Genomic DNA, 14,765 nt, shown 5'->3' with positions numbered 1-14,765 from the left:
GCAGAACCCGTATATCCTGAGTCACAATGTGGCTTCCGGTCAGAGCGATCCGCAGTAGATATGGTTTTTACACTTCGCCAAATTCAGCAGAAGTGTAGAGAACACAAAACTCCCCTGACCTTAATAAGGCCTTCGACATGGTCAGCAGGGGTGGCATGTACACAGCGCTAGAGTGCATTGGGTGTCCGCCTAAACTCCTGAGCCTCGTCAAATCGTTCCACGAGGATATGAAAGGCGTGGTTGTTTTTAATAATAACTCATCGGACCCGTTTCTTGTCTCCCAAGGTGTGCGACAGGGTTGGGTTTTGGCCCCTACCCTGTTTGGTATTAACGATAGTCTGGTGTGGGACACAGCAAATACCTAGGTATATCACGTTTACGACGATCTTGATCTCGATTCTAGTATAGAATAGATTCGTCTGACTCAACGTCAACAACCTTGCAGACTATACTGTATTCAAATTCGCTTATATTTAAATAAATGTTAATGTTGGTAATTTTTATAAAACGCTTACATTCTCCACGAAGAATAAACAATGATTCACATCGCGATCACGCCACTTAAGTATTTAAGATTATTAATAGACATATTATATCACACAAACACACACAATAAAATTGCTACTTTTTCATAGTTTCACTATAAATTCATAAAACAAAATCAGACACTAACATTATAAAAAATGTATCATATCAATCTATATACTTAACTATTGTATGAATCTACATTGACAGATTAGCTCAGATAAAAATTTGTTTTTTCTCTCTGATATGTAGCTACCTAATAACAGAACCCGGCCGACTGTAGGTGCGATGTTATAAAACAAGTCGATTAAAGGCGATAAAATACAAAATTAAACAATTGAATGAATGGTTCGAATGAAAAGGAATATCACATGTATACGTCGCTGTAGAGGGCAAGCAGCGGTCGTACGGTATGGATGAAGCTATAGGTACGTAAGAGGTGTGGATGTGGATATTGGCCTTAATACAATGACGGCACACGCACACTACAGTCTTGAATTTTATACACACGCAATCAATAGTTATTTACGATACAAGTACGGAAAGTAGGAAATTCGCAACGAGTGGTGATAAATTAAAACACGACCGAAGTGTTTTAAATCGACACGAGTTGCGAATTACCTATTTGCACGTGTATCGTACCTACAACGTTTTACAGTACATAAGGCCCTTTAAATTTTCGACTCAAGCACGGAAAGTGCTTATTCCCTAACGCGTGCGGGAAAGTAGCACCATATATGTACTGTAAAATATATTTTCATTCTATGTAGAGAGAATGAAGGAATATACATATTATTTGATATGGCCAAAGACAACGCCATTTTTATCGTACGGAGCACTGAAAGTAAAAACTTACCCCCTTATATACAAAACTTAGCAAACCCTTGTTAAGTGTTGTCACTTTATAATAACACAAATGCCAAATGACAGATAACGATAAACGATTATCAAAGGCTTGTTATATAGGCCAGTCCAGACGGCAATCGGCAACAATGTTTCGCCAATCTGATTAAATTGTCTGATCAAATCAGGCCGTACGGACGCAAACGCCAATTTTGCTCGCATATTTCGACCGCACCGCCGATTATGACCGTTATTACCAGAACAGTGGAGGTAAAAACGCAAGAATACTAATTTGTGACGCTAGTATTCACGTTTGGAAGCATTTTTTTTTATTTAGAGCGCTCTAATATCACCATAGGTAAATCTAAAATTGGTGATTATATTGGAGAGACGCCAATTTCTTTTCTGATCAAATCGGTTGATCCCGCCTGGACTGGCCTTATAGTCTTGACAAGCGTTTATGAATAACGGCTATTAATTGGTGCGGAACTAAGTAAATAACATATGTAGATTAAGTTATTGCACAACTGTGTGACTTGCATTGCATCCGTAATTGCTATCATGGCATGATAACATGTCACATATCACAAGTTCATCATACTTTAACAAGTGACCTAGCTCAGATAGGAAATACTTAATCCTATCTGTGAGTATACTTTTCCTGTGAATTTCATTATTAGCACTTGTTAGTTTTTGCTTAGAATCTTTGGACTAATTCCGAAATCCCGAAAAAAATGCTGTTTCATACATGTTGGCTGATTCGATGTGACGTGACGTGATTCCAATATTAAAAACCGGCCAAGTGCGAGTCCGCGCACCGAGGGTTCCGTAAAAACCTGTAGGAATATAATTAAAAGTTCACCCATCACGACAATCGAGTCATATCAATTATTAAAACCGGCCAAGTGCAGGTCGAACTCGCGCACGGAGGGTTCCGTACAAACCTGTAGGTATATAAGTACCTAAAAGTTCACCCATCACGACAATCGACTCATATCAATTATTAAAATTATTTTTATTATATGATGTAACTAAAAATTTACCGTTTTCGCAACTTTTCCTTAATCTGTGCTACCATAAGACGTTGCTTCGTACCAATTTTCAAGATTCTGAGTTCACGGGAAGTATTCTGTAGGTTTTGATTCCCTTGCGAGTGTCGAAAATTTGCGGAAATTTGCGGCATAAACGGCTGTATCTTTTGATTGCGTTGGTTTAGAAGTTTGATTTTTTTCACAGCTCCAAGGGACAGTAGACCTGAGTTTTTGATATAAATTCCAGCTTGATACCTCCACGCGTTCCTGAGAAAAAGAGTCTTGACAGACAGACAGACAGACGGACGGACGGACAACAAAGTGATCTTATAAGGATTCCGCTTTTTTCTTTTCGAGGTACGGAACCCTAAAAATTACTCAGTATCACCGCTATACTCGTATTCCCGCTGCAAACTTTGGCTAATAACGGGGCCCACTGATTATCAGTCCGCCGCGCCGGACGATATCGGCCTGTCAATTGTTCGGAACTGTCATGTTTATGTTCTAACTGACAGACCGATAACCGTCCGTCGTTACATTTTCTAAAACTTTCATCACACAAAATTAAGGAGTAGTATTACTATGTATATGATGATACGAATAAAATTAGGCTTTAAAGTCTGTTTGTTTTTTTATGTCCACAGGAAAGTGGCATCACCTTAAGAGGGAAGAATAGCTTTGCTATCCTAACAAAATAACTACTACACTTACTACTTTTTCCTTTTTTGGTACTTTTTCCTGAAATTCCATGTCGGGAAAAAACGGTTTCCACGAACTAACTCTTCACACACAAACCACTTTGATTCTGATGTCGATCGCTTCAGCATAATAATATATTGTAAGTAAAAAGGAAAACCTATAAACCTAGTTTTTCATTATGTCAGTAACATACTAAAAGTCTTGGAGAATGGAAAATATTTAGAAGTTGAAAAATATTCTCTCTTTTTGTACAGACGAGTATGTGTTATACCCTATTTGCAATTTTGCAAACTAAAAAAAGTGTTTTACCCGTATAAAATTTCATATTACACATGGCTTAGGAATCTTAGGATATCAAAACAGAAACTCTATTACAGTTAAATCTTCTTAAGAGTAGTCCAGTCTTATCCAGAAGGAAGGGCTATGTATGTATTCTATAAGCATATAGTATTGTGGTTAGGTAAGTAGGTAATAACAAACATAAATAATAGTAAACATAATCTTACACAAATCGATCTTCTAGTTCCACAGTAAGCTCAATAAGGCTTGTTTTATGTATACACTAAACGATATAATAAACATAAATATAAAAAAAAAATTAGAAAAAATCATTAGATACATAGAAAATCTTCACAACTCAAGAACAAATATCTGCGTTCACATATATAATTTAATAGACAACCCATCTATCTGGCGGCTAGGCCACGTGAGATTATAATTGTATCGGACAATCATGAACCAAATACTTACCTCATTTGACCTCCTGGTTAAGTATATCGTTGTTTATTTGTTCCTATTGAACTAAGAATAAATCGTAAATATGAAGGAAACAATAATGTTTTATAAGATCTGTGCTCACATATATAACTTAATAGACATCCCATCTATCTGACGGCATATGGCAGGCCACGTGAGATGCCATATCGGGCAATTTAAATCAAATAACTTGATCGAACTAAAAATAAAGCGAAAATATTTTTATTTCATTGCTATTGAGATAATATTTTTATTTCATTCCACTTCAAAATTTTACCGAGCATATGTAAACCTAGACAGACGTTACATGAACACGAGAAGTTAAGTTAAATACGTCAAAAGTCCTCAATTCGAGAGTCATCCAATGAAAATAAATATTGACCAACACACAAGGGCGAGCGCGTGATCGACGAGGAAGCTATTTGAAGAGCTTCACTTTCACTTTGTGGTTCGAAATAGCATCGAAACTCATCCTGAACATCCAGACGCATTTACATAACAAAGACTATATGTATAATTTATGTAAGACTGTAGGTTAGGCTATACTTAATGAATGAATTGCACGAGTGTTTTACTAATTCAACTCTAGGCGGTAAAATGTGTAGCAAATCAGTTTTATTAATTAGAAACTGATAATAAGTTATGTTAAGATAAATAGTAATTAGTCACCGATGTTTAATTAATTAAACGTGAGGATAATATAATGCTTTTCTAATAATCGTTACAATGTATTTGAGATCAAGTATATACTTAATAAATTAATATCATAAATAGACAGACTACATATTACCTAGGTCTGATATTGAAGTGATATCCCCGACACGTGGGACAGCCGGCAAATGAACCGGTTCGATGAAAACCTCATGCGCTTTCTAAAGCTACACTTGCTGAGAGACATTCCGTATGGCTGCTATTTTTACTTTAGGCATTATTAACACTTGTCTACAAGTATTTAGGCAACTACAATTTTTTATTTTGAAACGATTTTAAATCAGATTGTGTTGTATATATAATAGATATATACAGAGGTATTACAGTAACTACAAATACTAAATTAAATTAATAACTAGCTTAAATCTTAATACGCCTCAAGCATTGTACCAAGGATGCTGGCGGCATTTCTGATACTTTGTGCGAGGAAGCCGCTAGCTTCGGTAACCAGTTACGTTCAACCACACGCTTCGCGATTTCTGAAAAAAACTTGTATTCGCTGGGACCTCATCCCATGCCATGGACCTAGACCTAGAGTTTCAATGCCAAATGGTACAAAATGGTACTCTCGAACGAGGCTCTTATATTTATTATTTCTGTTGTTTAAATTAATGTTTTTGTTGGATTTTATTTTTGCCCGAGTGTAAATAAATCTACTTCGCCAGATACCCTGTGTGTGAATACAACAATATTTGACTAAGTTTTAAAGTGTCCATTCACGGCTGACAGTTATTTTGTTTGTAAACAACAAACATCAATGGTTAAGTATTTCCAAACAGTTTGCCTGAGAAAACACAAACACTTTTTATCGATTTTCCTCCCGGCAAACTAGTGATTAATTTTATTAATATTCAATAAACATTTGATCAGATCATAACATAAATATCGTGGAATCATAAGGTGCGTTCAGATTCGGCAAAGGCAACGCGAATGCTTTTGCTACAAAGGATCGCAAACAGCTTGCGCTCGCATGTAGTGCGATGTGCAGCGCGTGTGCAGTGGGCGAGTGATTTGCGGCTGACGCGGCTATACCCCGGTTTTTCAGATTAGAAATATTTATAACCTCAAAAGTAGTAGGCAATATTTTTTTTTCTCCAAAATGAAATCTAACTATGCACTAATTATTAGTGTCTTTTACATATTGTTGTACATCAATATTATTAGGTATCATAGGAACCCTAGCATTTCAAAAGAAAAAGTTAATTACCATTACTTTTGAGGTTACAAATATTCTAATCTTAAAAAAACGGGGTGTAGTGGTGAATTGCTACAGATCTGGACGCATCTATAGGAACTAAAAATATTTTATTAAATTGCAAAAACTTATGAAAGGTGTCGTAAACAAAGTTTACGCTGTATTTTTTTTATTTATAGCCGGTTTCCTAGTAATATCTCGTCAAGTGGGAGTCTGCTATATTTATTTGCGCTGATGTAATGGACGCAACTCGTCTTACAGCTACGTAGGGCTGGCGCCCTTGGCGATGGCGGCCGCTTCCTTGGATGAGATATAGTTCGTATGGTGTAAGCTATTATAATGACGCTCCACGCTGCATACCCGTGCTTTTTTTATACTACGTCGGTGGCAAACAAGCATACGGCCTGCCTGATGGTAAGCAGTATCCGTAGCCTATGTACGCCTGCAACTCCAGAGGAGTTACATGCGCGTTGCCGACCCTAACCCCCTCCCACCCTCGTTGAGCTCTGGTAATCTTACTCACCGGCAGGAACACAACACTATGAGTGCTTCTCCATGTTTGAAAATAAACTATACTCTCTAGTTTAGAAAATATGTACAAAATACATAAATAACGCCCAGGTATGATCATTAAATAGTTTTGCTAACTTTATCGTGGTTTAGCCCAATACATATCTTAATTATAATTTCATACATCCAAAAATCCAAATTTACTTAATGAGAACCAGTAATCAAAATTCGCATTTAAATTTGAGTGTCCTCAAACAGGCCCACTTGTTTGCTAATCTTTAGTCAAATAACTATTAAAATCCGGTATTAACGGGACCGTTGAACTACCGCAGAGATTGTTTGCGAGAAATGTAAATCATGCCCTTGCCGAAGGCAATGAACCTTCAGTTATAGCGTCATCATCATCATTGTTTCAGGCAAAAAACATCAACTGAAATGCTGTTTAACGAAAATATCGCCATGGATAAGGGTTTGTGCACAAATCACGCAAGCTTCGATGGGGGGCGGAGGGGGTCACGAAAAAATCACGATAGATCACGTTGGGTTTCGTTAAACATAAATCTTCACTTGGCACTTCATAATAGCGACTATAAACAAGATTTGCTCTATGAAATGAAATGAATGAAAAAATAAAATATAAATACTTACACGTTGAACGAAGCCGTTGGTCCCGGGTTCAAATCCTGGTAAGGGCAATTATTCGTGTGATGAGCATGGATATTTGTTCCTGAGTCATGGGTGTTTTCTATGTATTTAAGTATTTATAAATATTTATATATTATATATATCATTGTCTAAGTACCCTCAACACAAGCCTTATTGAGCTTACTGTGGGACTTAGTCAATTTGTGTAATAATGTCCTATAATATTTATTTTATTTTATTATTTATTTATTACACGTGAGGTCATTTGGGGGTTGGGGGGGGTTAGCAAAGAACCTCACCAAATATCACCAAGGGGGAGGGGGGGTCAAAAATGTAGCCGAAAAAACCTCGCGTGATTTGTGCACAAGCCCTAAGCTAGAAACCAGAACAATTGAAAACACTGGTCGCTATTAAAGAGCAAGTCTATGACATTCGCTGTCATGATACAAGAAAAATAAATTACTCTTGACACCGCCCAATAGTTGGGGACGGACGATTTTATTATTTTTCCTATTTGCAGTATATTAAGATCGACTCCATTATTGCATTGTTACGGAAATTACGAAAGTAAATACTTACACCAAAGTTGGTGTTGCATTGATAAATATCAAGCTCTACTACGCACGTTAAACAGATACAACATTTATAGAGGAAAGCTAAGCTAACTACAGTAATTGTTAAGAAAATGTGTGCCCAAGTAGGTCCAAATTACTTACCTATTAAAATTATGGGTCATGCGTCCACTGAGAGCAAGGCTGCATTTATCCACAGCCCTTTGACTGCCCTTGGCTTCCCAAAGATAAGGTTAATTTAGTTAATCGCCACATTCATTATCAACAAAGTTGAAACGAGGTGCGAGATACGACAGTACCCAATAATAGAACGTCCTTAGGATTCTGTGTTACTCAACATTGTTAAACTGAAAGAGGCATTAATCTAAACTGATATATCCTTGACCTCGAAAGGGCAAGGTCTAGGACTGTCATGTTATTTAGGTGAAACTTCCAAGATCCCTGGGTCCTGTATAAAGGACAATTTCCAAAATTTTATCTTAACTTTATAAAATTAGTATAAGTAGGAAATTCTAAAATCATACAATGTCTGGCTTTAGGAGAATAGTGTCCGAGTGGGTATATTGCATTCTTCTGTTGTATATAGTGCAATTGTCTTGATAAACAATACGTTGAATATTAGATAAAATGTAGTCTGTACCCCAATATATGTAGTAGAACCCAATTTATGTCAAAGACTATAATTTTCGAACATATTGTGATATGCGGGTCAGATATTACTACTTTGTTACAACCGTTCACGTGTAACTCTCGTGTTGCACTGCATGGACATGTTATTTCAGATTGAATAATAAACATGTACGATAAATTACTCAATTAGCTCCTGTCCACGCGGTGCTGTTCTGATTTGGCCGTCTTAGATTGGACCTACATATAAATATATTATATCCCTATTTATCGATATTATAGCCTTATTTAATTAATATAGAATTACTCCAGGGGGCCTAGTCAAGATTACAATCGTACATCGACAAATGCCAAACAATTAGATAAAATGTATCGGGATGACAGATGTTACGAAAAGTCGAAAGATGTTTCGCCATGTCCGTCTGTCTGTCCGTCCGTCGGTCCGCTGGTTTGCTCCGTGATCGTTAGTGCTAGGAAGCTGCAATTTGGCATGGATACGTAAATCATGCATGGCGATAGAGCGGTAAAAAAACTACGATATTTTTTTTTTTACGGTACCTCCTATACAAAATGATATTTTTTAGTTTTTTTTTTATCTTTGATTTTTTGGTAAAGATACTATTTTCGGTAATAGTCGCTCCCAAAGAAAAAAATGTGTCCCCTCCTCTCTAACTTTTGAATCATGCTGGGTCCAAAAAATACGAAAAATGTACCTACATGATACTAACTAATTAACCCGATTTGGCCTGTTCTGACAGAATGGTAACTACGAAACCCTACACTAAGCATGGCCCGACATGCTCTTGGCAGATTTATCATGCTTCGATTAGCGGCTTTTATCTAACAAAAAGATGATAAATGTAAAAATAACGTTAATTAATTATTTTCACTATTTTTGTGCATCGTGTCAAATAAACCTGGATAATGCTGAGTCATGTCACGCTCCCCGTATCTTCAGAGTTGGCTAAAATGCAACTCAGGTAGACGAATAACAACTGATAAATAGATTAGCGTACCAACACTCAAGGCTAGTTTTACCAAACCGCCTGCCATATTACTTATTTACTTAAGAATACGAATACGGGAAGAATAGCTTTGCGATCCTAATAAAATAACGGTACTTTTTCTACGAAATTTCCTATTCGGGTGAAAACGATTTCCACTATTACATATTGACGAATCACTTTGATTTTGATGTTGATCGCTTCAGCATAATATATTCTAGGTCTATAGGTTTCGCTTTTTAATTATTATTTTTGATATTGCAAACGGGTTCCTTTTTTGCCATTTTAGCTACGGAACCCTAAAAAGTCGCATGAAGCAAGTTGGCATAAAAGAAAAAAATATTAGTATATATAGTTACCTACTTACCTACCAAATACACATATGCTACTCTACTCTCTAGTAATAAGTACATCCACAATTATTACCAGTACGGAGACACCCATTCATAACTAATATAGGTAACTTCCAATAGCTTTAACCACCTGCCACTAGGTTATAATCACCCGGCATAAGTTAGCCGCAGAATAATTACTTCGCCAGGGATAAGGGGTTCAGAAACCGGCAGATCGCCTCCCGCGCAGCGAGTTAGCATGCAAGATTGTAAGCTAGGTAAAATATGGGCTATTCCCGGTACATTAACTATTTAAATTGCATGCGACAACGGCGCGCCCTGATTGGATTAGCGGGCGATCAGTCGGATTACTGTAACGAAACGAGCCCTAGGGCTTGAATACAGCAAGAACCAATTCAATCCCATTTTAATTCAGGTTCTCATTTTGAGCGCGACGCTCTCGTTAAGTAGCGCCATTATCGCAATAGTATCCCTTAATTTTTACTTTGTATGATAAAGTAAAGAACCATCCAGGTCTGCCGTCTTGTGGCCTAAAAAGGACTTTACATTGACATTTGACGCCAAAGCAGGTGGTACCCTCTACAGCTCATGTACTTTTCCATGTGCATTATAGGTTCTGCCATCTTGTGGCCTGCATTGCTTAACTAGATATTTTATACTTCGCACCAATTAACTGCCCCCTACAGTTTATGCACGCTCCCTATATGTCAACTCCCGACATACCCAAACCCAACATATCATAGAGGTAATAAAAGAATCAATGGTATCCAGATTCATTACCTATTTCATTTGTAACTTTTCATATAGTATGTAACATCTTCAATTTAAGATCAAACTTAACAGTTTATATTATATAACAACTGTTTACCTAAAAGTACATTTTTTGGTTTGGGCTATAATAGCTATTGGTAAACATTCGGTTAAACAGCGACGCAATAAACATAACAATGTCAATGTTAAGTTATGCTTTGTAAATAAGAAGCAATCAAGATGAAGAATTCCTATTGTTTCCCATTCGCCGCAAATTAGTTTGTGAATATTAGACATTACTGCAGATAACGTCTGCAGAAACTCACACGAGTTTCTAAAGCCTTCGTACTTAATTAGAATTATAAAATTGTAACTTATTGGTTATTAAGCAACTAAAATTAGCTAATTGCTGGCAATGGTAAACAAAAAAGTTTATTTAGTTATGTTTTGTGTTGGCTAAATTTACTACTTATTAAGTAGAAGATAGTCCACTTTTGATTTGTTTTTCTTGTATGTTTTATCTTTATTAAGCCTGATCTATTTGTTATTAATTTAGCCAAATCCAAATTAGAAAGATCTGAAATTAGGACTAATAGGAGGAAAAATACCTAAACCTATTTTCATGAGCTTCCGATAGACATTGTAATCTCACACAGTATTTATTTACGATAAATTTTGAGTCAATTATTTTGTAGCAAATCTACTCGTAAATTGGGATGTTGATGTTGACTAAACAAAAAAAACCGGCCAAGAGCATGTCGGGCTATGTTCAGAGTAGGGTTCCGTAGTTACTCTTCCGTCACAATAAGCTAAACTGGAGCTTAAAGTATGGTAGATTGTTAACCAAGGGATGAACTGTGGGTATACGTCTTTTTACTATGAAGGGGAAACTTTTTGCGATAATTCAAAAACAGCTAAACTGATCATATCTGCTATAGTTTTCATTTAATGTCTTTCTTAAGCTCTACTTCCAAGATTTTTTTCATATTTTTTGGACCTATGGTTCAAAAGTTAGAGGGGGGGACACATTTTTTTTTTCTTTCGGAGCAATTATCTCAAAATATATTCACTTTATCAAGAAATGTCTGTTGAAGACCCCTATTAGTTTTGAAAGACCTTTCCAACGATATCCCACACTGTAGGGTTGAAGCAAAAAAAATGTTCACCCCCACTTTACGTGTAGGGGAGGTACCCTAAAAAAAATTAAATTTTTAGGTTTTATTGTACGACTTGGTCGGCTTTATTGATTTATATATCCATGCCAAATTTCAGCTTTCTAGCACTAACGACCACGGAGCAAAGCCTCGGACAGACAGACGGACAGACAGACGGACATGGCGAAACTATAAGGGTTACTAGTTGACTACGGAACCCTAAAAAGGAGGTATTTAATTAACATCGATATAAAGGTTAAACAATCACCATTATTGATTTAAACGTACTGTTATTCCCATTGCTATTATTGCATTGCATTTGGAGTCTTATTTTAGGACAACTGGTATTTATACCAATTTCGAAGTTAAGCTTATAAGCATTACATTGTAAGTAACAAGATGGTAACAAGTATTCGTAATCGAAGATCATTTATACTTTGCATAAGGTGATACGCTCGATAATCATGTTATTAGTAAGCCCGTAGATATTGGTTACTTATATTGCCTGAGAACATCTCGGTAGAACGTATCTGGTGTCGCAATATTATTGATGTTATAACTACCCTATCTGATGACCTGGGTAAAAGTCGCGACGTAATAACACACAATATGACATGTTCCTTACATATCTCATACATATATTATGATAAGGTTATGGTCGCTAGGCGCCAGTCTCATAAAAGACAACTGTGAACAAATGCAACATTTGAATGCAGTGTGTTTACATAATTGAATATTTAATTTACAGAAGACACCTATGCAGAAACCGACCGACCCAACACGGTCTAATAACATCTTTTTAACATAGGTACTTATAATTATGTGTTATTTGTTATATGTTGGTTTCTATCTGTTAAGATCATGTCAGCGAGAAGGAAAAGATTTATTTTGGAGGAAAAGCAACTAAATTTGCAGTACAGTAAGTTGTCATATTGTTAAAAAAATATCCAAGTTTCACCTTTTTTACATGGTGCATCTTGGTACCTACTAAATTTTAAACACAGGTAGCGGCTGCTCGAATACCATAGGCGGGTAATGATCATTTTCCCCATTATTAATGACAGTTATCTTACTCATAAAAAGACAATATGTTAATATGAATAAAGTATGTAAATTTAAGAACTGGCTTTCATATAAGTATGGCGAAGGAAATAATAACAAGTAAAAAATGTAACACACAATCAGTAAAGATAATATCAATATCGAACTAAGCATTCAATAAAAAAGAAAGCAAGCGATAACGATTGTTATGTTACCTTTTCAATCAAGACGGGAATCGGTCTCTCCAATGGCATAATCTTAAAAGAACTCATGAATCTTCCACTGTCTCAGTTCCGTTATCACAGACACTAGCTTAGTTCCAATTCACTTCGAAGTTAAATTAATTAATAGCATATATGTATTTACTAACACATTAGATAAACTGTCACTCGGCGCGGGCGTGTTTCTCACGAGGATTAATAATTAATTTGGTTTGTTATTATTGATTTAAATTGTTTATTATTGTTTTATAGATGAGGGTAGATTTGTTATGTTTGTATGAGGTAACGCAGCGCGGCCGTCCGGCGCTTGCGTTCCTTGCGAATGACAGCGCGCCGGCGGCGCGGCACTCGCACCCTCGCGCACGCGCGCGGCCCGCCTCCTCCTACCCCAGTCATTTAATCAAGTTATTAAACCCCTGCAACTGCATTAACAACACATTGTTTACAACGCATTAACAGTTAATCCGGGGATCGCGAATCAGATAATCGATAATCGGAATTCTATAGGAATACAAATACTCTGCACGCGGGCCGGGCGTGATGCGCACGAGGCGGGCGAGTGGCCGCGCTTGGCTCCACTCGCGAGATGTGAACCGGCAGGTTGACAAAACATGTAGTCGTTTCGAAAAGATATCGTCATTGAAGCATCTCATAAACAGAGGCCTTTAAAATATTGGCCCCGCAGACGGTTTTCATAGCAATGAAGTCTGATGCCAGTGAACTCCGTAACCCGGTAAAATTTATATATTAGTCGGCTGTTTTAGTTAACTGAAATGCATTTGTATTTTCGATGAAAAATACTGAATTGTGTCTGGGAACAAAATCCTACAAAGAGATGATTTTCATAGACTAAAATGAACTGTATAGGTATTCTGGGCCTGAAATGTAGGAATGGGACAGGGGTAACTAATTAAATTTATAATTATATACTTAGAAATATCGCAGATAGATCTTATTGGGATCACAGCGGAATCGAAACAAACGTCAATTTCGAGATGTCGTTTAGTTATCGATCTATTAAAGATCTTTAACTTGTCTTAATCATTCTTCGAATCGAGCCGCCTGATTCAAGAAAAGGGATCCTGCAATTCCTGGATAGGTATAATTTACCGGGATTACTTAACTATTCCTCAAATACTCAAGTATGTTCTACTAAATGTCAAAATTCCGTTCAATCGTGAAGAGTCGATATTACCTTACCTAAGCCCAGGAATTTTCCCGAGAGTTCCTGCCGTCCGTATTTTTGTCAGAGTTTCGAAGTCGTATTTATAAAGCAGAGTGCAACGCACTGCACCTTCGCCTCGGTTTATTTGTGCGTTACTGTTAAGGAATATCATTAAACTAATTGGTCTAAAGTCCGGAACTGAATCAGACTGAGCTAACATTCGATTCTAGACTGCACGGCGTGATTGTGTGATTTATGTCGCTATTTTTATACTTATGACACCAATAATTCCTAATTATTATAACTACTGACACCAAAATGTTGATTAATTTGTTAATTACAATCTAAATTTAATATTTTATTTATGAATATCTAGAGCAGTTATCATTCCACGGTGCAATTATCAATTATCATAATAACCCGTGGTAGGCTGGCCCGGAATACATTGAATATGCCCAACGGCATCGGCTCCTTGGTGATATCGACGGCACTTCACCAGCAGTTCACTTTCTCAGGAATTTCTCCGGTCTCTTTAACTTGAACTTTGTGAAGCCAGGTTTTCTAGTTACTTTAAGTCACCCATGAGCTTTAAAGGAGCTTATTTATAACACCGCCCCCAAACCACTATGTTTCGTATAAGGTAAATTCCATTCTAACTTATTGTGGAAGATCCTCTTATAGTTTTCAAATAAAAATCATGGTACATGGTACCAATCCTCGCACTTAGACGCGAATGGTACCTAAGCTTAAAACACTTCCATAATAAAAATAGACTAGAATAGAATAGACCTTACTATACTTAAATCGAACCTACTACTAGTACTTAAGTCAGTGAAAACGAACGAAACGTAAAAGTACCCATAAAAGTAAAATGCATATTTTATAGTTACAAGTGTTAGAACCATTTCGATTTCACATTGATACAATCAGGCGAACAACTTTAAAATATAAGTTTTCGGTTTT

At 36.6% G+C, this 14,765-nt stretch overlaps 1 protein-coding gene across 4 annotated transcripts in view; it reads right to left on the bottom strand.

Annotated features, from left to right (window-relative positions):
- Window positions 1-14,765, bottom strand: part of LOC133523462 (glycogen-binding subunit 76A) — a 57,276-nt gene that overhangs the window by 10,097 nt on the left and 32,414 nt on the right. The window contains exon 1 of one of the 4 annotated variants that reach the window (XM_061859056.1): window positions 12,632-13,026. The exons of the other annotated variants lie outside the window; for them this stretch is intronic. Within the exon in view, the coding sequence (XP_061715040.1) occupies window positions 12,632-12,688 (57 nt within the window). The 5' untranslated portion in view covers window positions 12,689-13,026. Of the gene's footprint in view, window positions 1-12,631; window positions 13,027-14,765 lie in introns of those variants that run through there. 4 annotated transcript variants of the gene reach the window in all.

The sequence above is a fragment of the Cydia pomonella genome, chromosome 12 (assembly GCF_033807575.1).
Source record: "Cydia pomonella isolate Wapato2018A chromosome 12, ilCydPomo1, whole genome shotgun sequence".
In the NCBI taxonomy this organism is placed as follows: Eukaryota; Metazoa; Arthropoda; class Insecta; order Lepidoptera; family Tortricidae; genus Cydia; species Cydia pomonella.
This window is presented reverse-complemented; position numbering and strand designations above follow the sequence as displayed.